At 45.5% G+C, this 22,846-nt stretch overlaps 1 protein-coding gene, 1 long non-coding RNA gene and 3 other non-coding genes across 5 annotated transcripts; 4 read left to right on the forward strand and 1 right to left on the reverse strand.

Annotated features, from left to right (window-relative positions):
• Nucleotides 1-3,066: 3,066 nt before the first annotated feature.
• On the forward strand, nucleotides 3,067-5,250 carry LOC123650924. The gene is made up of 3 exons (XR_006739509.1): nucleotides 3,067-3,107; nucleotides 4,928-4,994; nucleotides 5,096-5,250. It is a non-coding gene; the product is annotated as an uncharacterized LOC123650924 (long non-coding RNA).
• Nucleotides 5,251-11,780: 6,530 nt separating this feature from the next.
• TRNAW-CCA lies at nucleotides 11,781-11,852 on the forward strand. The gene has a single exon. It is a non-coding gene; the product is annotated as a tRNA-Trp (tRNA).
• A 417-nt stretch (nucleotides 11,853-12,269) lies between these two features.
• On the forward strand, nucleotides 12,270-12,351 carry TRNAS-GCU. The gene has a single exon. It is a non-coding gene; the product is annotated as a tRNA-Ser (tRNA).
• A 712-nt stretch (nucleotides 12,352-13,063) lies between these two features.
• On the forward strand, nucleotides 13,064-13,137 carry TRNAI-AAU. Its single transcript has one exon. It is a non-coding gene; the product is annotated as a tRNA-Ile (tRNA).
• Nucleotides 13,138-13,789: 652 nt separating this feature from the next.
• On the reverse strand, nucleotides 13,790-15,691 carry BORCS6 (BLOC-1 related complex subunit 6). Its single transcript, XM_045570205.1, has one exon. The coding sequence runs from the start codon at nucleotides 15,587-15,589 to the stop codon at nucleotides 14,507-14,509; it is 1,083 nt and encodes a 360-aa protein (XP_045426161.1). The 5' UTR covers nucleotides 15,590-15,691; the 3' UTR covers nucleotides 13,790-14,506.
• Nucleotides 15,692-22,846: the final 7,155 nt, after the last annotated feature.

Genomic DNA, 22,846 nt, shown 5'->3' on the forward strand with positions numbered 1-22,846 from the left:
CTTTGTATGACTCATTGGGAAGGGATTTAAGGCAACACCACGGGGTGGGTAGATGCGGGTTTTGCTGGCAAGAAAGCTCCTGCGGACGAAGTTCCTGTGCCACCCAGGAGCGAGCGCCCTAGTAGTAACCTCTGACAAACTCATCTAACTCATCACGCTGGGCTTGTCCGAGTCATTCTTTGGTCTCTGCGTTCCCTCTCAGTTTGGGGGGCGGTTTTTCTATACTGTCCTGGGATTTTCATGAAACACACAGCCTTTTCCTCATAATGGAGACGATGTGATCACCAAAACTTGATTTTATCCTTATAAAATAAAAAATTGTGATCATTTAGACTTTACTGAGGAATTGTTTTTTGAAAGAGGGAGGTTTAGCAAAGTTCCTTTATTTTCTATTCAGATATAATAATATTGGATGCTAACCAGACATTACCCACACTGGTTTCTCAGCTCTGGTATGTAGAGAAGTTTCTCTTCTTAACTGGTGGACCCTTTCAAGTTCTGAAAATATTTTCAAACCTCCTCCATCTCGGGAGGGACAAGCAAAACCATCAAGTACAGTGGACACCACTGCTTTTCTCCTTTGAAGCTGCCATCATTGCCATTTGACTCCTAAAATGAGTGACAGTGATGACAGCTAACTTACAATGAGAGATGAGCTTCCTGTATTCTCCAACACAGAGCTTTACAAGCGTGCAAACATCCTTAAGACCTAGACAAGATGTGAGGACTCCTCATATTTTCCTTCCCTCTGCCTGTAGTTTATATGCATTTTCTGTCCTGGTAGTAGAAAACCCAGGCCTTCAGAACTAAGCTCCCCCAGGGACAGCTTATCAAGTCTGACTGTTCACAGATGAAAGAAGCTGTGTCATAGGGCAAAAGTGAGGAAAGTCCAGGACCTGCTTTTGCAAGATTTTCCAAGGTCCCTGAACAGAATGAAGAGAATCAGCCATGTGAAAATCTGGGGAAAGAGCATTCGAGGCAAAAGAAATGTCAAGTGCAAAGGTGATGGGAACAAACCTGGTGTATTTGTTGAACAGTAAGAAAGCCAGCATTTCTGAAGCTTAGTTATGGAAGGAAAGATCACAGGTTGGATAGGTGTCCAAGGGCCAAATCATGTCAGGCCTTGCAGCACAGGGAGGCACATGGTCAGATTTGCATTCTCGAAGATGACTCTGGTTGCAACCTAGAGAACAGATTTTTAAGCAGATTTCAAGCAGAAGGCTAATGAGGAAGCCTTAAAGTTATCTGGAAGGAACAGGAAGGTCCTTGGACCAGGGTGGAGCCAAGAAGGTAGAGCGAAGTACCAAGAGTTATTTAGAAGATAAAGAAGGTCTGGACATAAGGCTGTGGATGGGTGGGGAAAAGGGAGGGTCAAGGATGACTTAGATTTTGGGCTCTGACTGCTGTAGGTTTGGGGTATTCTGCTTATAATAGGCTTCTTGTGCAGGGGACCCACTAGAAAGCAAAAACTCGGTACTCATATTTCACGTCGTGAATTAACAGTGAGTGAGCTGTCCTGTCATTTTCTATGACCTTGGTTCACAGAAGCCTGCCCTACAGAGAAGCTATTTCTAGCCTGCTCACTGTGTTTTAGAGCCAGCCAGCGGCCATAGGAGGCACTGCTGGTGACCAGGTGTCCTTCCCCAGGTGGCCACTCACTCCAGGGGTGGGACTCACATGTCCTGATGTTAGAACTGGTAATAAAAGCACTTAAAAAATTGTTTTTATTATGGAAAAATTCAAACATATGTAAAAATAAAGAAAATAGAATAATGAAGCCTGCCATTCTGCTCCAGCAATTATCAATACGTGGAAACCTTGTTTCCCTTCCAGCCCCCACCAGGTTATTTTGAAGCAAATCCTAGACAATATCCAATAGTTCAAATTGCCCAACTGACTCCTTTTTGTTTGTTTGTTGTTGTTGTTTGAATCAGGGTCCAAACAAAGTCCACACATTGCACTTGGCTATCATGTCTCTTAAATCCCTTTTAATCTTGGGTTCTTCCTCCTCCCCACCCCCTTACCTCCTTTCTCCTTCTTTTCTTTTCTTGCAATTTATCTGTTGAAGGCATTGGGCTATATTCTTGTGATGTCATTTGACATATTCCTCCAGGCCCCGTATTTCCTGTAAACTGGTTCTGAGATCTAGTGATTAATCAATCTCATGTTCAATTTTCTGACAAAACTACATCATGAGTGGTGATTTGCACTTCCTATTCCATCACGTCAGGAGGCCTGCTGTTCTCTCTTTTCTGGTGTTAAGTCTTGGCTTTGGGCTCAGGTGTAGTCAGATTGATGCCACAATTATAAATTTCCTTATCAGTTTTTCACCTAATGGTTTAATTGGTCATCACTGCCTGGCTCAATTATTTCATTATGGGTTGCAAAATGGGGGTGTCCTAATTCTATCATTCCTCTGGCTTTATCAGCTGGGATTCTTCTATAAATAAGAATGTGCCCTCATCAATTTGTTGTTTACCATGAGATACAGGTAATATAAGAAAGGCGGGATAAATGTGATTTTTTTCCTCATTATTTACTAGTTTTCAGAACAATAAGTTGGTTCTCTGGCATCCTGCAAAAGTAACTAATTGGTTGTTTTTAATATCATTGTGAAGTTGTAGGTTTTAACATGTTTTGTATATTTCAATCCATTGCAGTTATTCTTTCTAGTGCCCTAACTGTCTCAATTTTGGTCACCCTTTTTCAATTGGCCCCTGAGTTTTTTCTTTTTTTGTTGAGGAGAAATTCACATAATATAAAATAACCATTTTAAAGTGTACAATTCAGTCGTCTTCAGTGTGTCCACAATGTTTTGCAATCACCTGTATCTATTAATAGTACCAAAACATTTTCATCATTCCAAAAGAAAACCAAAGCCTGCATCCCTTAAGCCGTCCTACTCCCTACTCCCCTCTCCCGGTAGAATCTGGCAACCACTCATCTACTTTCTGTTTCTTTTTCTTTTTTTTTTTTTTTTTGGAGACAGAGTCTCATTCTGTTGTCTGGGCTAGAGTGTCGTGGCGTCAGAATAGCTCACAGCAACCTCAAACTCCTGGGCTCAAGTGATCCTTCTGCCTCAGCCTCCTGAGTAGCTGGGACCACAGGTATGTGCCAACCATGCCTGGCTAATTTTTTCCATATATTTTTAGTTGTACAGCTAATTTCTTTCTATTTTTTTAGTAGAGACAGGGGTGGGGGGTGTTCTCGCTCTTGCTGAGGCTGGTCTCAAACTCCTGACCTCGAGTGATCCTCCCTCCTTGGCCTCCCAGAGTGCTAGGATTACAGGTATGAGCCACCATGCCAGGCCTACTTTCTGTTTCTATGGATTTACTTGTTCTGAATATTTCATTTAAGTGAAATCATACAATATGTGCCCTTTTGTGTCTGGCTTTTCTCAGCATGTTGTTTTTAAGACTTATACATGTTGTATGTTTATCAATATTTCATTCCTTTTTACCCCAGTGGAATGCTTCACAAATTTGGGTGTCATTATTGCACAGGGGCCATGCTAATCTTCTTTATGTCATGAGCACTTTATTCCTTTTTATGGCTGAATAGTCTTCCGTTGTATATATACAACGGAAGACTACATTTTGTTTATCCCTTCATCAGTGATGAACATTTGGTTTGTTTACATCTTTTGGCTGTTGTGAATACTGCTGCTTTGAACATTCATCTATAAGTGTAGGAGCAGGAGCTGTCAGCTGGCAGTTTCCTTGATGCTGAACAGGTGTGGACGAAGGAAAGCTCAGTTCGACCTGGCGGAAAGCCGTCTGGTCAGCAGCCCGAGAGGTTGAAGTAAACAGGCACGTCTCCAGTGACTGCGGTCATGTAGGAGGCCTGGGAATGTTCTTTGAACAGAGCATTCTCAAAATATAGAGATTAGGGAGTAAACGGCCATCTGTTTCCTGCCCTTGAGTTCCCTCTTGAGTTGTATGAATAAAAGCAATGTGCGCACCAAGGACGGGGCTCTTTGCTCCTAGAGCATGAAGTCCCCCGCGCCCATTTGTCCTGATAATTGGCTATTTTGTCTTCATTTCTGCAGAGCCACTTGATTTTGGGTTACCTGTGCTGAGCTGGACTCAGCATACAAGTGTTTGTTTAAGTACTTGTGTTCAATTATTTTGGGTATAAACCTAGGGGTGAAATGCCTGGGTCATATGGCAAGTCTATGTCTAACTTTTCAAGCAATTGCCAAACTGTTTTCCAAAATGGCAGCACCGTTTTCCATTCCCACCAGCAATGTATGAGAATTCCACTTTTTCTACATCTTTGCATACTTGTTACTTTTCCCTCCCTCCCTCCTTCCTTCTTTCTTCCTTCTTTTTTCCTATTATAGCCATCCTAGTGGAATGATATCTCATTGTGATTTTGATTTGCATTTCTGTAATGACTAATGATGTTGAACATCTTTTCATGTATTTATTAGGCATTTGTATATCTTTTCTGGAGAAATGTGTACTCAAGTCCTTTGATCATTTTTAAACTGAGTTTTTTTGTTATTGTTTAGCTCTGTGTTCTTTATATATTATGGATTCTAGATCCTTATCAGATATATGATTTGGAATTTTTTCTCCCATTCTGTAGGGTTTTTTTTTCTCATTTTCTTGATAATGCCTTTTGATGTAGGCCCCTGAGTTTTTTACATGACGTTAGGATAGGATCTTTGGTAGCTCCCATTCTATCTGGCAATGACAAGATATTCCAGGCCAATCTTTATATTACATTCCTCAGACCTGGAATAATTCATTTCAAGGATGGGAAATGGTATCTAAGCACCAGGCATGCTCTCTGCTTCTTGGTTGGTGATTGTTTCTAGGTATTTTCAGTGGACACAGCTAAGAAATACTTTTTTTTATTTTAAGGAAAAAAATACATCTTGAATTCATACTTATATATTTTTTCTTCTTTTCTCTTTTTTTAGATTTCAGTCTTTCCATAATTGTGGCCCTTGTGGCAATCCATTGGGAACTGATGATTTTGAATAGAAGGTAGATTAATTTATTGGCACACTAATTTTACCACCGTTAACTTTGATGTTGTTGCATAATGTTAACTTTCCTTTCCCTCTTTGTTATCCCATGCTTTGTAGGGGAGCTTGCATAACATCCTATATACTCCAGGACAGGATCCTGGTAAAGGTCAAGTGCCTGGGCACAAAAAAGCCTATATATACTATGGACATCATTTACTCAACTTGCCCCATGGAAAGCGTGGTCACTGGTCTGTATTGGCTGATATATTGACTTCTCCTAGATCCATGGCTCTAGTTGGATCAGTAATACCTTGGCTTCTGATGGTGTTCCTCCTGCTCTGCTTGGGATTCATAATAAAGTGCCCTTGGTCACTCCACCAGCTAAGATAATAGCAGTACTCCTGCTGCCATCCAGACTTAACCCTTCCACTTTTGGGGAGGTTGCCAGTAGCACCAATGGTTCTTAGCATTTTTTTCTACCCTAACATATTTCAGAATAGAAATATACGTACTCATACCTACAGCTATAGCCATCCCAAAATCTTTTCAGCAAATATTTAATGAGTACCTGCTATGTACCAGGAATTATAATTATGTTAAACCCTGGGGTGGATTTCAGGTTTTGTTTGTTTGATTTGTTTTGTTTTATCTCATTCTGTTTCCCCAGGTTGAACTGTAGTGGTATGATCATATCTCACTGTAACCTCTAACTCCTAGGCTCAGAGGATCTTCCTGCCTCAGCATCCCAAGTAGCTAAGGATTACAAGTGTGCACCACCGTGCCCAGCTAATTTTTAAAATATTTTTTTTGTAGAGACGGGGTTACATTTCTAATTTAAATTTAGTATTACAAAGTTTTTACTACTTTGATTTTCTATTCGTATTTTTTCTCTTATGTTGAACATCTTGGTTCCTAGTGAAATTAACATAATTACCGATATATCTGCTTAATTCCATATCACCATTATTGTTAACAATATGATTAGTGAAAATTTAACTTTTCTTGTTTAAATGAAAATTTAACTTTTCTTTGTGGCTATTTTTTGTTTTTGTCTTATCCTTAGTATATATCTCAACAGGGATGTACAATCAAAACAATTACTAGGGTTTTTTGTTTTGTTTTCAAGCCCAGGCTGGAGTGCAGTGAGTGATGCAGTCATAGCTCACAGCAACCTCAAACTCCTGGGCTCAAGCGATCCTCCCACCTCAGCCTCCTGAGTAGTTGGGACTACAGGCCCGTGCCAACACTACCCAGCTATTTAAAAAATTTTTTTGTAGAGATGCATGTTGGTACTGTGTTTTAAAGTAACTTTAGGTCGGGGGGGGGGGGCTCATACCTGTAATTCTAGCACCAAGACTAGCCTAGGCAACATAATGAGATACAAAAAAGGGAAAAAAATAGCCAGACTTGGGAGGATTGCTTGAACCCAGGAGTTCAAAGTCACAGTGAGATGTGATTGTGCTGCTGCACTCCAGCCTGGGAGACAGAGTGAGACACTGTCTCTAAAAGTAAATAACTAAGTAAGTTACTTTAAGTAATTCTTCTCTAGTAGTTAAGCTACAAACTTGTTATAACATTAGGTTCAGTGGTTTCATTCTACTTTTGACTTTTATGGATTGGTTTTATTATGTATGTAGAAAATCTCAAAGAATCTACAAAAACTCCTGGAACTATTAACAATAAGCAAGTATAGCAAGGTCACCAAGGTCACCAAATATAAGGTCAATCTGTTACGCAAGTATTACAGCGGGTGGTCCCGAGGACAAACCGAGCGGCACACGGAGAGTTGGAGAATCAACGTTTATTTGCCGGCGGGCTCAGAGGAGTCTCGCCACCAAAATTGAGCACCGTCTACTCAATTTTTCCCACTTTTATTAAGTTGGGGTGATCCAAGGGGAGGGGTCTAGGTGACTAATGCCCGCCAGGTAATAAGTTTAGTGTTTGCACTAGGCAATAGGATTAGTGTTATGCTGATGTGCCAGATGTTAGGTTAGTGATATGTTAATGTACTAGGTGTTAGGTTAGTGTCTTGCACCAGGTAATTAGGTTTAGTGTTATGCTGATGTGCTAGATGTTAGGTTAGTCATATGCTAATGTGGGTCTTCCGTGAGGGGTGGGGGTCTCAGGTGGCTGCTAATCTACAAAAGTCAACTGCTGTCCTAAATACCAGCAATGAACAATTAGAAATTGAAAAAAATTACAATAGCACCAAAGAAAAGAAAATAATTACTTAGGTATTAATCTAATAAAATGTGTACAGGATCTGTAGGCAGAGGACTACAGTGATGAAAGAAATCAAAGATCTAAATATACGGAGAGATATTCCATGTTCATGGATTGGAAAACTCAATATTGCTAGGATATCAATTTTTCCCAATTTGATCTCAATGAAATCCCAGTCAAAATCCCAACAAGCTATTTTGTACATAGCAACAAAATAATCCTATAGTTTATATGGATTGCTTTTATTTTATTTTTATTTTATTTTTTTTGAGACAGAGTCTCGCTTTGTTGCCCGGGCTAGAGTGAGCGCCGTGGCATCAGCCTAGCTCACAGCAACCTCAAACTCCCCGGCTTAAGCGATCCTACTGCCTCAGCCTCCTGGGTAGCTGGGACTACAGGCATGCGCCACCATGCCTGGCTAATTTTTTCTCTATATATTTTAGTTGGCCAGATAATTTCTTTCTACTTTTAGTAGAGACGGGGTCTCCCTCTTGCTCAGGCTGGTCTTGAACTCCTGACCTTGAGCGATCCACCCGCCTCGGCCCCCCGGAGTGCTAGGATTATAGGCATGAGCCACCGTGCCCGGCCATGGATTGCTTTTAAATTTTAAATTTAATTTTGTTTTTTAATTATGTTGAACATTTACATAATTCCAAGTTGAAATCTACAAAATAAAATATATTCAGAGAAGTTAGGCCTCCACTTCTGTCCTCCCTCCTTCCACTCCAGGTAAACCATTTTATGAGTTTTGGCTTATCCTTCCATTAAAAATAATACATACACACATGTGTTTGATAATAATTTTATAGCATGTTATACCTGAAAAAAAATTTTTCTTTTATGAGACGAGGTCTTGCCACATTGCCCAAGCTGGTCTCAACCTCCTGGGCTCAAGTGACCCTCCTGTCTCAGCCTCCTGAGCAAGACGAAAACTCTTTAATCTCTATGACCTGATTTGATCCTCATGACAACTGTGACAAGCAAGCTGAGTAGGAATAACCCACATGTCACATAATTTAAAAAGGCTCAGAGAAAGTTAAGCAACTTGCCAAAGTAACAACTAATATATGGTACAGACTGGGATTCTAAAGGCCTTTCTGGAGCTAAAGCCCATTCTCTGGACCCTAATAACACCAACAGAGACTGCCACTATGAAAAAGCAGCTAGGGAGCTGGCAGGAAAATAGGACAGTAAATAAAGTATCTTATGAAGGAAGGAATAATCACCGGTGTTGAGTGCTGCTGAGATGCCAAATGCATTCTTTCATTTTTTAATTTTTTTTATTTTTTTGAGACAGAGTCTCACTCTGTTGCCCAGGCTAGAGTGCCATGGCATCAGAATAGCTCACAGCAACCTCTAACTCCTGGGCTCAAGCAATCCTACTGCCTCAGCCTCCCGAGTAGCTGGGACTACAGGCATGTGCCGCCATGCCCAGCTAATTTTTTCTATATATATTTTTAGTTGTCCATATAATTTCTTTCTATTTTTTTAGTAGAGACAGCTTTTGCTCAGGCTGGTCTGGAACTCCTGAGCTCAAAGGATCCACCCGCCTGGGACCAGCCTACATTGTCTTTTAAACCTCACCCTGTATGATGTAGACTCAGATAAGGAAACTGAAGCACAGAGCAATATATTTATCTGTCTGAGGCCACAGAGCCTGTAATAGGTGACACCAAGCTTCAAACCCAGTTGGACTTGAAAATCTGAGCTCTTAACCACCACATTCTTATGTCTCACTAGTCCTCAATAATTTGTAATCATTTTATTTATTACTTTACTCACTTATTGTGTCTTAGCCTAGACTGCCATAACAAAATACCATAGACTAGGTGGCGTAAACAACACATTTATTTCTCATAGTTCTGGGCTACGGGCAAGTCAAAGGCTAGGGCATGTCAAAGATCAAGCTGCAGGTGGATTCGGTTCCTGGTGATAGGTCCCTTCCTGGCTTGTAGACAGCTGCCTTCTTGCTGTGTGCTCACATTGTCCTTCCTCTGTGCCAGCGCACGGAGAGAGATGTCTCTGTCTTCCTTTTTTTATAAGGCCACCAATCCCATCATGAGGGCCCCACCATCAAGACCTAATCTAAATCTAATTACCTCCCAGAGGCCCACCTCCAAATACCATCACCTTGGGGATTAGGGCTTCAATATATGAATTTTGGTGGTGGGGGGCACAAACATTTAGCCTATGACATTCCATCCTGCCCCCCCCGCCAAAATTCATGAACTTCTTGCACACAAAATACATTCATTTCATTCCAACAGCTCCAATAGTCTTAACTCATTCCAGCATCAATTCTAAAGTCCAAAGTATCATCTAAATATCATATAATCAGATAGAGGTTAGATTAAAGGTAAAATTCATTCTGTGGCAAAATTCCTCCCCAGCTGTGAGCCTGTAAAATCAGATAAGTTGTGCATTTCCCAAATACAATGGTGGGACAGGCATAGGATAGACATTCCCATTCCCCAAGGAAAAGATTGAAAGAAAAAGGTAACGGGTGTTGCCACGTGGGGGTCAGGCAACAAATAAATGAAATTCCTCAAGGTCAGGGGAAAAAAAGAATCAAAGCCTAGGAGAGCCCATGCCCATTCTAAAGTGTGTGTAGAGGCTGGGCAGACGTGTTGGCTCATGCCTGTAACCTTAGCACTTTGGGAGACCAAGGGGGATCGCTTGAGCCCCTGTTTCTGCGAAAAAAATTTAACCTGGCATGGTGGCCCAATCCTCTAGTCCCAGCTATGCGGGAGGTTCGAGGTTGCAGTGAGCTATTATCGTGCCACTGGGCAACAGAGTCAGACCTTGTCCTTTAAAAATAAATTATTAAAGTGTGTGTACGAGTTGAGGGGGGTGAGGGTGGGGACTGGTGCAGCAGCTGCTCAGCTTCAATCATCTTGAGGGAAACCAAGTCCGGTGCAGCCAGATTGCTGAGCTTTGCTCTCCTTTGTTTTGAGAGGCCAGAAACCTAGATTGTCATCCCAATCTTCAATTTTGGTCTCCAACTTTAAAACAAAAAAAGTGAGAAAAAAAAAAAAAACATCACAAACAAACCTCGATGGCAAAAGTATACATCCCTTCAGTCTGCCAGCTTTCAGCTTCTGGGCCCGTGCTGCCCAACAGAACTTTTTGGAAATATTATATATTGTCTCTGTCCAACATGGTAGCCAGCTAACACATGACATGTGGCTCATAGGACCGAGGAACTGAATTTTTAAAATTTACTTTAATTTGAATAGCCTCATATTGAATAGCCAGCCTAGTGGCTACCATATTGGGCAATGTGAACAGAGTGAAGTTATTTATTGATTTCTAAAATTTGAAAACTGTTAAAATGAAACATCAGAGTGTGCTCTTCACATGTGCTGCAGAATCTCTCTGTGCCTAGAGAACAACTCCATGTTCCCTGGTAACCATATTCACCGACCCAGCTTCCCTTTCTAGCAAAATTTTCTAACTCATCCCATGCTCTTCAGCTACCCAGACATGTCTCCTTCTGTAAGCCAGGCTCTTGCCCACCCCAGTGCTTTTGCTAAAGCCATCCCTCACTAATTTCACAAATACTTATTGAACACATATTCCAGGAATTGTGCTGGATATTAGGAATACATATTTCCAACTCTCTGGTAGTCTAATGAGGGATACACCAAAAAAACAACTAAATTATGATATTTTAAGTGTCATGTTGAAGGAGACACAGGCAAGGCCTTCTCCCCAAGAAGTGAGGAGGAGGGAGTTTCTGAATGAGTCCTGAGTGGTCTGGAAGGGTCAGCCAAGTAACCAAGGGTTGGAAAGACCATCAAGCAATATCAAGGACAGTGGCACAAACAGTAGAGACTGTGGTGAGTTTAGGCAACTGTAAAGGAGTCAGCATGGTTGTCACATGGGAGATGAGAGGACGTGGCAAAAGAATCAAGCAAGTTCCAGGTGGTACTAATAATACCAATAACTGAGTAATTATTCCCAGCCAGGCTCTGAGCACTTTATCTGTAGTAAATAAACTAATAGTTATCAATCTTTAGCATTTTAAAGATGGGGACATTGAGACACAGTAGATTTTAGAAAAGTATCCTAAGCCAGGTATCGTGTGGGGGGGGTGCCTGTAGTTCCAGCTACTGGGGAGGCAAAGCCGGCTGCGTCGATGGATCGCCTGAGGCTGTAGTGCGCAATCATTGCGCCTGTGAATAGCCACTGCACTGTAGCCTGGGCAACACAGCGAGACCCCGTACCTTAAAAAAAAAAAAAGACAAAAATTTAGCCCTAATTACACAGCTGATAAGTAGCAAAGCACATGTCCCTTCATATCCCTGGCAACCTAGTTCCAGAGCTAACATGCTTAACAGTACCACTCTATTGCTTGACTTTGGAGGCCAGCTAAGTAGTTAAGACTTAATCCCGAAGATGATGGGCTACTAGTGTTATTAAGCTCGTCCCCACGGGTCAAGGGGACAAGCACAGGCAACCACCTTGCAGGTGTTTAGAATAGCAGAACAATCCTTGGTTCCCAGGTCTTGATCACTGCACCCTGGCCACCTGGCCGCACAGTGGCCAAGAGGAGTCCTGTTCACCCATGTGGCCGGCTGACCTCGTGGCGCAACGGTAGCGCGTCTGACTCCAGATCAGAAGGTTGCGTGTTCAAATCACGTCGGGGTCACTTTTCTCATAAAGCTTTTATTTAATTCCCTTTATTTTCAACTGTGCTCGAGCCCCAGAGCTCAGGTCAAAGAAGCACTATTTCTTAGAAGCCGGAAGGGAAGGGCTTCTGGCTCGAAGTCCCAAGGCCGCCCCGTCGGAGGATCCCCACACTCTCCAGGGGGGTTTTGCTGCGGATCCGGGTACAGTAATTTTGGGCGTATAGCCGGGCTCCTGGAGACAGGCGCAGCTCGGGACCGCTCAGCCCAGAGGGAAGAGGGTCGGCTAATCGCGCAGGCAAGGAGGTCGCTTGGTCTCCGGCTTCGCGGTGCTGGGCAGGTTTCCCACCCAGTGCTCTCCCCTTGCGACAGAGGCGGTCTCCACTGTCAGGAGTGAGAATTCAGGCCCCAGAGAGGAAAGCGTGAGGCACTTTTCTGCAGACGAGGTGGCCGAGTGGTTAAGGCGATGGACTGCTAATCCATTGTGCTCTGCACGCGTGGGTTCGAATCCCATCCTCGTCGGCTTGCGGTTACCGCGGCCTATGCTCAGTTTTGTAGTGTCACAACTAGTACGCTCTTGTTTCTCTCAGTCTGCTCCAGTCCCATTCAGCTTCCTTGTCTCCCTAGCACTCTTTCTCTTCCCCACCGACGTCCTTTATCCTATTACATTTTCTAGTATGGCCTCAAATCAGAGAGGGCACTTCTACCGTGGATCTGATTTGGCCAGAGAAATACCACGCGAAGGCGTTCACGGAGGGTGCCGTGGCTTAGTCAGTTAAAGCGCCTGTCTAATAAACAGGAGGTCCCGCGTTCGAATCCCAGCGGTGCCTTTGTACTTACGTGCTTTCGCATAGACTCTGTGAGGAGAGTCACAGGGTTTTATTTACAGCATTCGGCCTACCAATTTCCCACGTATCCTTCTATATCCTCTTTCACGGAATCCGCCGCGTGCCCTCAAGCATCTTGCGTTTCTGGTCGCGTGGGCATGATGAACATTTTGTACTTCGTGCACGTCATATTTGCGCCTCAGCCTGCCACCAAGCGCCGAAGTCCTATTATCTGTGTTTCCAGTATCGCGGCCTGGCTCACTTGCCTAAATGCTCAGTGAGTCAGTTTTCCTATTCTACTTTCATGTCTTCTAGAGCAGTCTTACCATTTCAAGTTTCCCTCTAGATGGGGGTTGAGCAGTGTATGTGCACTTACATGGTTTCATAGCGACCTTCTAGTCTCAGCTGGCCGGTTAGCTCAGTTGGTTAGAGCGTGGTGCTAATAACGCCAAGGTCGCGGGTTCGATCCCCGTACGGGCCACAAACTAGCATGTTTTGAAGAGTAGTGATTTTTAATTTTAGGGACAAAAAATGTAACTGGGGAAAGCTCTTGAAGCAATATTTCCGATCCCGGAACATTTCACACCCGTGAGAGAAACGTATTGGATGGAGTTCAGTCCAAAGCGGGAGTGTCTTGAGGGGAACGGCTTTAGAGAAATCAGAATTCTTTCTAAATCTTACGACCATAACATGTGGCTCCTGAACTTACTATGTGATTTGTAAACAGAAGGTGCTAGGGGTTAGGACAAGCTTTTCTCAAACTATTACATGTGGCACTGATCAGCAGAGTGTGAGAGATGGTCAGGAATGGAGCTGACAATTGTTCCCAGTCTTCCTCCCCAGCCAAGATGTCCAATCCACCCAACCCCTGCCCCGTCCGTCAGGACCTGAGAAGACAACCCCTTCCCTTCCTCTTCTAGAACACCTGGCTTGCGTTTCTGCTTTCACTGCATCTCTGGGCCCCTCTGAGTGATTATCTGTGTCACATTTCCCCTCAAATCCACTGCCTAAGAGCAGGAACCATATCCTTCCCCATCAAGCCTGGGACCCCCACCCCACTCCCAGCAGGGGCCACAAGACCCACCCTCATTCCCATTCCTTTAGCTCAGCCCCACACAGACACAGCGTCAGCCTTAGCAGCAGCAGCACTTTAATTCCACAGAAACTCAGAAAGCCAAAACTGATTAGAACACTCCACAACAGGTGGGCTTCAAAACCAGCAACAATTCTACCTGAACCCTGAGAGCAGTGGGATACCTCCCACCTCACCCCCTCCACCATGCGATGCATTCCTCCCAGCTCCACCCCGGTTCCGGCTGGGAAAGTGGTATGGTAGAGGCCAGAGGGCAGAAGCAGGAGGTTATCCATCTCTAGGTGTCCATCCTTGCCTGCATGGTATTTGGCCGAGGACTACTCAAGCTCCCCCAGCCCCTGGCACCTGAGATGTGGCCTTTGGAGTCAGGATGGCCACAGTGGGGGCTGGGTCCTTCTCTGTTCCCTTATCTTGATCACATATGGGAATCACGTCTTCACCTTCAAGCCAAGTCCTAAAGCCCTTTGTTTCCAGGGATGGTGCTCTGGTTAGGGAGGAGAGTTGGAAAGAACAGGTTAGCTGCAGATGGCCACCTGAATAGAAGCAGAGCAGCATCCCTTCCTACCAGGACAGCCTTAGAACTTCCCCATAAACACCGGCCTAAGGCCCAGAGAGGACACCGGCCAGCTAAACGCATCTGGGTGAGCCTCCAACACATAGGCCTCCCTCAGCCAGCAGTTCCCATGGGGCTCCTTGAAGAGTCCTTAGGGTCCTGCTGGACCTGGCCTGGCCAGCCCGGCCTCTCCTGCCCCCCTAGTCACTTGCACAGGGCCTCCAACACCTCCAGAGTGCGTCGGATATCCCGGACTTGGCGCGCCAGCCCCTGAACCGGCTGCAGAGCCCGCTCCAGCTCCTCGCAGCGCGCCAGCAGGGTGTACATGCCCTTGATGCTCATGTCCACGGCTTCTCCTAAGGAGTCCACGGCGTCGCGGTAGGTCTGAATGCAGCCCACGCTCAGCGCGGTCAGCTCCTGCACCGCGCCACCCAACCCGCGAAGCAGACGGTCCACTCGGCCGCCCAGCTCCCGACTCAGCCGCTCCAGATCCCGCAGCACGTCGGGGTCGATGGGCGGGATGACTGGTGTGGGTGTGGCTGCAGGCGCTGGGCAGGGCCGCGCAGGGGCAGGGGGCAGGGGTGTAGGGACGCCACTCAGACGGATCTTGAGTTGCAGGTTGTTGGCGACAAAGTGGGTGAGGTCGCCGTGGCGGCTCACTGTACCCTCCAGCTCCAGGGGGCTGGAGATGGTGGCCCGGCGTCCGCCGCCGGCTCCGGATTCCGCACTCCCTGCGGACCCGGCGCCGCCGCACGCCCCGCTGAGCCCGTCCAGGCTGCGGCTGTCCTGAAGGCGACTAGAGAACGAGCGGCCGGCCCTGCCAGCCGCCGCCGCCGCCTCCTCGTCGTTGTCTTCCTCTTCCTGCTGCTGCTCAACATTCATCCCGTCGCTTCCCGGGCTCCCTCGACGGCAGACCCTCTCAGACTCAGGCGCGTCCTCGGGCGGCTCAGGGTCTTTGTGCCAGGAGGACAGGGGCGGGTCGTGCTCGGCACCTGGCGTCCCCCGGCGGCTCCCGGGCCCAGACAGCGTCCCGTGGGGCCCAGGCTCGTCTTCCCGAGCCTCCTGGGCCGGCCGGTGGACAACGCCGCAGCTCGAAGACTTCGGGGACGCCCTGTGGCGGCGGCTCGCGCCCCCAACGTTCTCGGCCTCTTCCTTCCCGTACACTCGGAGGCCTGACGGCGGCTCAGAGGACGTTCGGCCTGGCCCGCCGCCTAAGATCGCGGCCTGCTGTTCCGCTGGAGCCAGAAGGTCGGCCTCGGGCCCGGGCCGCCCCCGAGGCGACTCCATACTGCAGGTGGGGGCCGGAACCGAGGAATTGGTTCGCCGGGCGCTCCAGAGGCGGTGGCGGCGCCTTTAAGGGGCGTTGGTAGAGGCGCGCCGATTGGCAGCAGGCTGACAATGGTAAGGACAGGAAGAACACTTTGATTGGTCGCGGCGACCAGGAAGTCCCGGAAGAAGAGGTGTTATTGAACAGCCAAACACACGTGACAGCTAGCCGGGTGGAGAGAAGGCGGTGACAGCTTAGCTCGTTGCCCCGCCCTTTCAGAAAGCTGAGGGGGCAGATCTTAAACTCCCAGGTCCCGAAATACCGGAGTCCTGCGGGGGCGGAGCTCAGACTCTTTTCACCCATCGTCGTCCCGCCCACAGTTATTGCTTAGCGAATGCCACAAATGGGAACAAGACTTGGGGTTCCTAGGAAGGTTCTTAGGATGGAAATAGTATATCCTGCTCTGACCATAGACTAAGGATGAAATCAGAATTCTCGGCATGAGCGTGAATGGTTCGTTCCTTCTTGCTGGGTTGACAGACCTAGCCGTTGAACTGCCCACAGCGACTCACTGTGGTCAGCGCAGCGGGCCTATGGCCTTAACTGTGCTTTTGCCACTCTGTTCTCTGTCTCCTGCTCCCTCCACGTTGAGAGTCCCTCCCCTTGGAGGATGGTGTTTGATTTTGCCATGAGGTAAAATACTCAACAAATGAAATGATCACAAATTTTGATATGCACTATGTAGGAAATAAAGTGTTATGACTGAGAATAACTGAGCAGGCACTAGTTTAGTTAAGGGGTCAGAAAAAGGCCTCTTTGATGAAAAGGCTTTTAACTGAAAAGAACCAGAAAGAGACAGACACCTTCCAGGCAGAGGGAAGAACAACTTGGGCTAAGTCTCAGAGACAAAGAAGGCTTGATATACTCAAGGAACTGGCGGTGGGGGGAGGCTGGACACATTGAGGCGAAAACAAAATGAGTAAAGGGAAGGACTTCAAGGGGCTGAAGAAGCAGGCAGGGGCCACATCACCTGGGCCTTGTAGTTCGTGTTAGGAATGGAGATTTCTTCTAAGTGCAATGGTGCAGCAGACACTGGAAAGATTGTAAATTGCAACATATAGCTAAAGCTCTGAAACATTGGTATTTACTAAAAACAGTTAAGTAACTCTTCTTAGCTGATAAAAAATATGTTTGTTCTTATTTGGATAGAGAGATGACTGGAGGCAGGGTCATGCCAGTGTTCGGAAGTGCAACTACCCAGAACCTCCAGCACCACCACCCTCTAGGTCCGTGCCAGGGTCCCATCCAGTCAATCCTGATGATAATAACTCACTCTTTCACCAGGCCTGAGGAGTCCACAATTGCAAGCTATCTATATTTTATAGTCACCTGCAACTTGATAAAAACCCTAGTCATTCCTCTGCTTTAACAAAAAAAGCCTGTATATATGTGGGCAGGGTAGATATTCCTTAGAACTGTGGTCTCCAACCCCAGGCCACAGAAAGTGAACTGTAGGCCAGCAAGAGAAGCTTCATTTGTATTTATAGCCGCTCCCCATCACTGCCATCACCGCCTGAGCTCCGCCTCCTGTCAGATCAGTGGCTGCATTAGTTGGAGGAAAACAAGCTCAGGGCTCCCACTTATTCTGCGTTATGGTGAGTTGTTTAATTATTTCCTTATATATTACCATGTAATAATAATAGAAATAAAAGTGCATGATAAATGTTATGTTCATGAATCATCCTGAAACCATCCCCCCACCCCGTCTATGGAAAAACTGTCTTCCATGAAATGAGTCCCTGGTGCCAAAAAGGTTGGGGACCACCGCAGTAGAAGATGTAATCCTAGCACTCTGGAAGACCAAGGCGGGTGGATCATTTGAGCTCAGGAGTTTGAGACCAGCTTGAGCAAGAGCGAGACTCTGTCTCTACTAAAAATAGAAAGAAATTATATGGACAACTAAAAATATATATGGAAAAAATTAGCTGGGCATGGTGGCGCATGCTTGTAGTCCCAGCTACTTGGAAGGCTGAGGCAGGAGGATCGCTTAAGCCCAGGAGTTTGAGGTTGCTGTGAACTAGGCTGATGCTACGGCACTCTAGCCTGAGCAACAGAGTGAGACTCTGTCTCAAAAAAAAAAAAAAAAAAAAAGAAGATGGGAGAACCTCCCTTGAGAATGGGAAGCTGAGCACAGGAAAGGAGTGATGTGATTGGATCATATTTGGGGATTACTGGCTGTTGTGGAAAATGTTTGGGGGGGGACACAAAGGGACAAGTAGACAAATGAGGAGTCGGTTCCAAGTACAAGGTATTGGTAGCTCAGACTATCATGATGGCAACAGAATTGGGCATGTAGACATTCTAGATGCATCTTGAAAGTTGTAGCGGACAAATGTTGGGCTACCCAATGTCTCTTTGTTTATGTTGTTTTCTATTTTATATATCTTGTAAGCCACTTTAAATTCTTTCTAGAATAAGACAGGGTATAAATAGCATTTTAAAATATGGTTTTTAGAAAGTAAAAATTTCTATGTACAATACTGCAGTTGAGAACAGCCTATGTGTTAGGTAAGAAAGGGTTGTTATTCCAATCTTAAAGACTCATAACAACACACCTAATGGGTGCAGTGTGCACCATCTGGGGGATGGACACGCTTGAAGCTGTGACTCGGGTGGGGCAAGGGCCATACAGGTAACCTGAACATTTGTACCCCCATAATATGCTGAAATAAAAAAGAAAAAAAAAGACTCATAACAAATAATTTGGCCCAGGTCACATGGCCAATAAACAATGGAGGAGAATCATCTCAGGTGTGCTGACTGCAGATCTCACCCCCACCCACAGGCTTCAGTAGGGTGGGGGGCAGATTACTCACCCCATGTTGCTAGTGTCCACATCACTCCACAGAAATGCAAATGGGCTTTTGAGAGAGAAGGTGAGGGAGAAGTTGTCCACCAACCTATCGAGGGAACAAGATCAGATCCCTCGGAAGAAGAAAGGTGGCTTTTCTGGCATCATCCATTCCATGGTAAGCTAAGGTGCCTATCAAGTAGGAAAAACGTATAAATGTTTCAGTCAGCTGGGCTCAGCATTTCGATATCTTTTCTCAGAAGAATGTCAACTAGGGCAGTTTTCTCCCCACACTCCAGGGCACTGGCCCTTGTGTTCTCTGTAGGGTTTGTTGAGTGGGATGTGGGGTGGAATGTAGGGTTTATGTGGCATGTAGAATTATGTCATGTTTTCGCATGACAGTTGGGGGGTGGCTCTTGCTCTGGATACTTGGAATTTTCATGAGTAAGGAGATGATGCCTCTTAGAAAAGTCTCTGAGGGCTGAAGCACAGATCACTGATTCTTACCATTCCTCAAAGTAGGCAAGAGAGCAGCAGTTTAGAGAGAGGGAAGAACAAATACAAAGGCATTGAGTGGAAATAAATTTGGTGTGTTTGAGGAGCAGGAAGGAGGCAGTGCTTTAATGATGGAAATGGAAGAGCAGTCAGGGGTGAGCTTGGAGCAGTAGGAAGGGCTGGATCTCTTAAGAGTAGGGTTTCCCAACTCTTCAGAATCATCTGGGGAGTTAAAAAAAAAATGGATGCCTCAGCTTCAACTCAGAACAATTAAATCAAAATTTCTTAGGGTAAGACCTGAAAGTTCTATTTTCTTTTTAAGCCCTCCAGATGGTTCTAATGTGCAGCCAGGGTTGAAAACCTCTGAGATAGGCCCTTACCAACGATGGTTTAGGAGTTCAGATTTTATTCTAAGTATGCTGAAAAACCAAAGGAAGGTTTTGATCAGGGGAATGGCATGCTCTGACTTCAGCTGTGTGTAGAATGGACTGTAGGATGCAGGAACAGAAGCAGGGAGAACAGTTAGGAGGTTGTTGCCATAATCCAAGCTAGAAAGGATGGTGGGTTGAACCACTATGAGAGTGAGGAGTTTGTGCATATTGGATGTGGGGCTAAGACTCTGCATTAGGAAGATTTGGGGACGTGGGGAAGAAAGGGGAAAGAAACTAAGGATGATTCCTAGGGTTGGTGGGTTTTTTTTGTTTTGTTTTTTTTTAGATAGGATCTCGCTCTGTTGGCGGAGCTAGAGTACAGTGGTGTCATCATAGCTCACAGCAACCTCAAACTCCTCGGCGCAAGTGATGCTCCTGCTCAGCCTCCCAAGTAGCCGGGACTATAGCAGTGGTGTGCCACCAAGCCTGGCTAATTTTTCCAATTTTTGTAGAGATGGGGTCTCACTCTTGCTCAGGCTGGTCTCAAACTCCTGACCTCAAGGGATCCTCCTGCCTCAGCCCCCCACAGTGCTAGGATTACAGCCATGAGCCACCTGGCCAATTCCTAGGTTAGACCTTAGGAACTGGGTGCTAAATGATGGTGGTGTTAACTGACATGGCGAAGCTATGATTTTTTTTTTTGGTGGGGGGGTGGCAGTGAATCCAGAGTATTGTTTTAGGCATGTTCATTTTGAGAAGCCTGTTAGACACATCGAGTGGAGATTACAAGGATGTGTCAGTCTGGAGCTTGGTATGAAGGTCGAGGTGAGAGCTGTGAATGTGGGAGCCATATTGAAAGCCATGGCATAGAATGGGATTACCGAGAGTAGGTGGGGAAGAAAAGAGAACGCAGCACAGAGCCCTGCCAGGTCCACCATCAGGGCTCAGAGGAGGACCCAGCTCATGGGACTTAGAGGAAGCCATTAGCCAGTCAGGCAGGGAGGAAAACAAAGATAGTGCCATTCTCCAGAGGCAAAAGGTGGGGAGGGAGGTATTTCTAGAAGAGAAGTTCACTCAAGTTGAATGTGGCTGGGAGGTGGGTCAGAAAGGCCCATGGGATTTGGCTGGAGCGGTTTCAGCAGCTGAGGGGCAGTGGTGGGGGACAGGCGCAGGCCACAATGAATGAGAAGTGAGGAAGTCAGTGTAGATATTGAGTGTAGACAACGCTCAAGAAATTTTGCTGTGAGGGGAGCAAAGAAATTAAGAGATAGTTGCAGGATGTGGGGTCAAGAGAATATTTTTTTTGGCATTAGATGAGTGTATGGTGATGAGAATCATCTGGAGAAAAGGGACATATTAATGGTAGAAAAGAGAAAAGGACAATTGCTGGAATGAATTTGGTGAATGGCAAGAGGCTGGGCTCCACTGCACCCCTGGAAGGGCTGCCTCTGATAGGACCACTTGAGGGGGAGGCAGAAAATGAATGGGTGAACAGAGGTAGCTTGGGCGAGTTGGTGGTTGGAGTATGAAAGAACCCTGTCTGATTCTCAGAGAAGATGGGAGGCCATGAGCACAGGGGCAGTGGGGAGCTTTGGTGATGTGGGGTGTGGAAAAGCCAGCACTCTGTGGAGGCTTAGTAGTAGCATCAGCATTAAGGGTCCAGGAAATGGGAGTTACCCGCACCCCCCCCCCCCGCCCCACATTAGTGCTGGTGGGAGTGTAAGCTGTCCACCACTTTGGAGGGTAATATCTATAGAGTTTCTACCTGGGCATATCCTCCAACTCAGCATTGCCATGTCTTTCTCTAGTTGTCCCTTGAGAAGTCCCACAAAGGTGCACAGGAGGCATGCAAGACATTGGCCACGGTGGAAAGCACTGGAAATAATCTTCATGTCCATCAATAGAATGGCTCTTAAAAAACCTAAGAATTATAGTGCCCCAGTTTCAAAAAACAAAGTGCCACATCTATCCAAACTGTCACAGCCTTCTAAGACATCATAATCAGAGCAAAAAGCATGTGACAAAAACATACCTGCAGTGTGATACTATTTACATAAAAGAAATCCCCATGTGCTAAAAATATGCTGTTTTTTAGAAGTATATGGCTATGAATTTAAATACAAAGAAAGAGGCCTAGAAAGATGTTTCCAAACTGATTGATAGTTTATGACATTAGGATAATTGGAAAAGTGGAATTTTACTTTATTCATATTATTTTATAAGAGAATTAACTCATTTGATTTGTGTAAATTATAAAAAAATTGCTTGAAGAGACAACACAGGGCTCAAATCTGAGCCCAGGGAAGTGGAGCCTGGGCACAGGGAAGACCAGGAATCAGCAAGAGCAGGGTACCTGCCCCCGAGGCCTGGCGAGAGGGAAAAGAGAAACAGGAGCAGAGCATGGGGAGGGGAAGCCCATTTGTTTGGAATTTTAAAAACACCTTTGAAATATGACCAAAGAGGAAATCGTAATTGTCATTAGAGAATATTGAGACCCAAATAACAAAATGTACTACGTATCAGGCCTGTGTGGTACAATGAAGTGATGCCTTGATGGATGTTTATTGTTTTGTGCTTAGACTAAGGGAGAATTGAGAGATGGATTAGTGATCTGCATGTAGGGAATTGAGGAAATGACCTAAGACAATTGACTTCAGGACAGTCAAAAGTTGTACAGGACATGAAAACAATAATACCACATGGGTCAGGCATATCACAGTCATGATATAAACACTAGACAACTGAACATTGGCCCTCTAGATACATAAACTCCATAGGCACAGAGGATTTTTTTCTTTTATTGGTTGCTTCACCCCCAGCCTCTAGAATAGAGCCTAGAATGTAGAGGACATTCAATAGCTATTGTCAAATGAATAAATCTAAACAAAATTAAGATGTAACTAGCTCAGAAGGATGTGGGGACAGAAAATGTACATGTGTATGGTGGCACTGGGGTAGAAGACTGAAATCCTTAAATTTTATAGCAGGAAAAAAATAGGTAATGCCTAAAACTGAAAACTTAAGCATGTTTAGTTGGAAATATACAGTAAATACCTAAAGCAAAATAAAACGAAACAAAACTGTGAAAAGACTTGGAACTTGCGTTTTTTTTCTTTGAGACAGAGTCTCACTCTGTTACCCAGGCTAGAGTGCCGTGGTGTCAGGCTAGCTCACAGCAACCTCAAACTCCTGGGCTCAAGCAATCCTCCTGCCTCAGCCTCCCAAATAGCTGGGACTACAGGCGTGTGCCATCGTGCCCGGCTAATTTTTTCCATATATTTTTAGTTGTCCAGCTACTTTCTTTCTATTTTTTTAGTAGAGACAGGGTCTCGCTCTTGCTCAGGCTGGTCTCAAACTCCTGAGCTCAAACGATCCACCCACCTTGGCCTTCCGGAGTGCTAGGATTACAGGCGTGAGCCACCACGCCCAGCCAGAACTCGCTTATTAAAAAAGCAGCCTTGGAACATCATTCAGTTGTTTTAATCTGCGGGCATGTGCAGTGGAGTGCATGGTGGCCCCGGAAAAGATATGTCTATGTCCTAACCCCAGGAACATAAGAA

Source organism: Lemur catta, chromosome 15 (assembly GCF_020740605.2).
Source record: "Lemur catta isolate mLemCat1 chromosome 15, mLemCat1.pri, whole genome shotgun sequence".
Taxonomy (NCBI): Eukaryota; Metazoa; Chordata; class Mammalia; order Primates; family Lemuridae; genus Lemur; species Lemur catta.

What these genes read in the sequence shown, in the direction of transcription:
- BORCS6 (XM_045570205.1), bottom strand. Translation starts at nt 15,589, where the DNA reads ATGGAGTCGCCTCGGGGGCGGCCCGGGCCCGAGGCCGACCTTCTGGCT.